The sequence below is a fragment of the Acanthisitta chloris genome, unplaced genomic scaffold, assembly GCF_000695815.1.
Source record: "Acanthisitta chloris isolate BGI_N310 unplaced genomic scaffold, ASM69581v1 scaffold22779, whole genome shotgun sequence".
Lineage (NCBI taxonomy): Eukaryota > Metazoa > Chordata > Aves > Passeriformes > Acanthisittidae > Acanthisitta > Acanthisitta chloris.
The window spans coordinates 1-3,352 of record NW_008693378.1 but is presented as its reverse complement, the minus strand read 5'-3'; the positions used below and the strand labels follow the sequence as shown (position 1 = coordinate 3,352).

At 48.3% G+C, this 3,352-nt stretch overlaps 1 protein-coding gene across 1 annotated transcript; it reads right to left on the bottom strand.

Moving 5' to 3' along the window:
• Window positions 1–631: 631 nt before the first annotated feature.
• On the bottom strand, window positions 632–3,346 carry EXOSC2 (exosome component 2). The gene is made up of 6 exons (XM_009083055.1): window positions 3,267–3,346; window positions 2,883–2,948; window positions 2,675–2,743; window positions 1,661–1,837; window positions 1,377–1,505; window positions 632–759 (listed from the first exon to the last, which is right to left on the bottom strand). The coding sequence occupies exons 2-6, from the start codon at window positions 2,916–2,918 to the stop codon at window positions 679–681; spliced, it is 492 nt and encodes a 163-aa protein (XP_009081303.1). The 5' UTR covers window positions 2,919–2,948; window positions 3,267–3,346; the 3' UTR covers window positions 632–678.
• Window positions 3,347–3,352: the final 6 nt, after the last annotated feature.

Below are 3,352 nucleotides of genomic sequence, written 5' to 3'. Positions count from 1 at the left end.
AAACAATACCAGTGCCTCCTCAGAAGAGGAGCTCACCATATCAGGCATAAAAGAGACCAGCAGGATGTACACAAACCAGGACACTGCTTGCCCACAGCTCCTGGATCATATGGACAGCAACAGCCACGTCCCACCTCATACCCCTGAGACATACAAGCCATGGACAGCCAAAGCAGAATTGTGCTTAGCCAGGGTGTGGATACTCCTGTTTTCTAAACACATGTGCCTATGATCTTGTCTTCAAGAGAAAAGCAAGAGCTCTCAGTCGGGAGACAGACTGGAACATCTGTATATAGAAAATTAATCCAAACCATTTAGAAAGCCTTTGAGGAGAGAGAAACATCACAAACATCCCTTCCTCTCTGTCATTCTGCACAAAGTTCAGGGGCACTAGACACAGCAACAAGTGCTAGGAGACACATCCCAGTTGCATCTGCATCTTTGTAAAGGTCAGATATCAATTTTCCAGGCTGCTGCACTGAAAGCCTATTGTACTTAAGTACTACTTAGTACTATTGTACTAAAAGGACTCAGGAGATAGCCTAGGAATGAGGAATTTTGGTGGTTTCTGAAGTGTGGAATGAATGTTGGGGACTAGAACACTGAGAAAAACATGTAATACTGAGAATCAAAAGCTGCCATGCTGGGACTTCAAATGACTGCTCCTGGCCTTGTGCCCTATCCCTGCAAATCCAGCAACCTCTGTCGAGCTTCCAGAATGATCTCCTCCGTCACTTCTGGCTTGAGAATGTCCTTGATCTGCAGTGGAAACAAGAGCAACATTGGCACCAGAAAGCAAGTACTGCTTTTGCATACTCTGTGGGGACAAAGGCTCCTGACACACAGTGAGGGAGTTCAGAGGGCTGTGGTGAGACCACATCCCACCTAGCTGAGCAGGCCGCCATTGGGAATGAAAGCAGAGACAATTCAGACCCCATTCATTTATGGGAAGAGAATTCCCTGTGATTGTGCTGGCAGAAACCACAGTGAAAAGCTGTACAGCAAGAGGTCAAATGGAGGCAGCAGTGAGGGATGTGGAAACAGATACAAGATCTCTCTGTACATGACACTTGCTATTTCATTGGTTCTCAAAGTGCATCGTACCCTCACACTATCCCAAACTTAACACTGTTTTCACAGGAATGACATAGGAATAGTTGGGGCCTTGCCAGAGGCAAAACCCTTGAAACTATCCCTGAAATGGTGCAAGGCAAGTTGTGTTATGCAGAAGGGACAGTTTGTGCTGTCACTCACTGCAGGATGCTATGGAAAGCCCAAATGGAACCTCACCACCTAATTTACTGACTTGAGGAGCAACTGATGCAGCCTTTCTATTCCCTCCCCCAGTGTGGAATAAACACCACTGGTTTCTATACCTGGTGAGGAAGGGATGCTTCATAGCTGTACAGGATGCTGGTGTCAAAGAGCATCATCTTGTGAGTCACCAGAGCCACGATGCAGTTTCGGAGCCGTGAGATCACCTCTCGGTCAGCCAAGGGAACTGGCTGAGGAAGGACAGAGGAAAAGGGATGAATGCACAGAGAAACGATGCACAACTGCTGTAAAAACCTTTGCTGTGAACCTAACACCAAGTCCTGAAACTCTCAGGTGCCTCTGACTATGTCAGAGCAAGAAACAGCATCGGTACTCAAACTCTCACCTCCAAGTTGGTGGCGAAGCCTCCAGCATCTTCTTCCTTCCGCTCCTGAGTTGGGTAGATCCAGATGAAACCATTGTTGCCAAGGATCACTGATGCACCACAGGGAAGGTCATGGAAGGGAGTCTTCTGGCGTTTCACAAGGGAGGGCGAGACCTGAACCAGCACACCCTGGGCAAGCTGGAGAGGAGACCACGAGACTCAGCGTGAGAGCCATGAGCCACCACAGGTAACACTGACACACACTCTATTCCTGGTCTGGGAATCACTCCATTTTAACACCCCTTCCTGTGAAACAGTGGGTATAAAACCTGCCTGCCTCTGGGAGCACTGGGAGGATTAGCTAATGCCTGTGCAGCCCTTTGAAGATGAAGAATACTCTAAGTGCTCAGCACAAATGTTAATAATATCTTGATCGTACCTACACATCAACCATCCCTGCAGAAAAATGAGGAGAGGCCCAATTTAGCACAACACTTTCCCTCTTAATCCAATCACTGTCCTTCACCCTTTGTGCAATAAGCACACTTCCCTTTCATCTTTTAAGTGCTAATACCCTTGGTCTGGTAATCCCAAACTGCAGCCCACGCTCCAATGGCTTCTTGGCTTTTTTCAATGCACAAAACCAGAGATAAATGCCAACTGTGTAAAGCCTAAAATAGAACCCTGGGGAGGGAAACAAGGCACAGGGGCAACGGCCTGCAGGAGAGGAGTGATGAAGCTGGAGTGAGATTTCTCCCCAGGGTTTAATTCCCAAATGGCTAGTGGGGGAAACAGGCTGGAAATGTGGACAGGGAGAGCAGTGGCTCAAAGGGCAACTCAAGGACATCTCTGCTTCAGTGAAACTCCACTTGGAGCTCCCATGTAGGAGCTGAGATTCATCCTATCCTGCAGAGTGGGTTATAACAACATCCTGCTCTACTCCAGAGCTCTTTTCTTGAGCAAGCCTCCAAAAGGCCTTGTATAAGTCAACTGGTGCAGAACTAGGCCAAGTTCAAGTGCTTTGGAACAGCTTACCTTCCCATATTTCAGGCTCCTGGTGTGCAGGGATACAGCCCCATCAGAAAATATAGACTGGACCTCTGCCTGTTGGTGGAAATTAAGGAAACAATGCCCCTAAGGCTGCCCAGTGCCATCCCAGCAGAGCTCTCAGCCCTGGCCAGGCCAAGGAGCTCTGACTCCCACACCCTTGGCTCTTCTTTCTGTGGGAGCAGTGGAAGGATACACTGATGAGATCCCCTTCCTGCAGGTATTCCCTCATTGCAAGCTCATCTTCTGCTGATCTCCTTCTCTGAAACACACAAAGCAAGAACATGAGTAGCTCAGAATAAAAAAAATCCATTAACACCTACCTTGTGGGGGAGCTTAGATGTCACATGAAACACAACCTGGTCCCCAAAGGAAAGCCAGGCAGCCCAGCATACCTTTAGGTCACTCAGCTATTTGTGTCCAAGTAACACTGGAGTTAAAGATGTCATAGCTACAGAGCCACCCACAAACCCCATCACTATGCTCCTGCTAACTGTGGGAAGGGCTCCAGAGCTTCCCACTGCCTCAGCTCCTGACATGGAAGCAGGACAAGGCTCTGCTTCACATCAGCTACACTCACCAGTTCCCCACCGGGTAAGTTTATAGATGACAGCAGCAGGACTGAATCCAGCCTGGAATTTGTTTCCACTTTCCATCGCTTCTGCT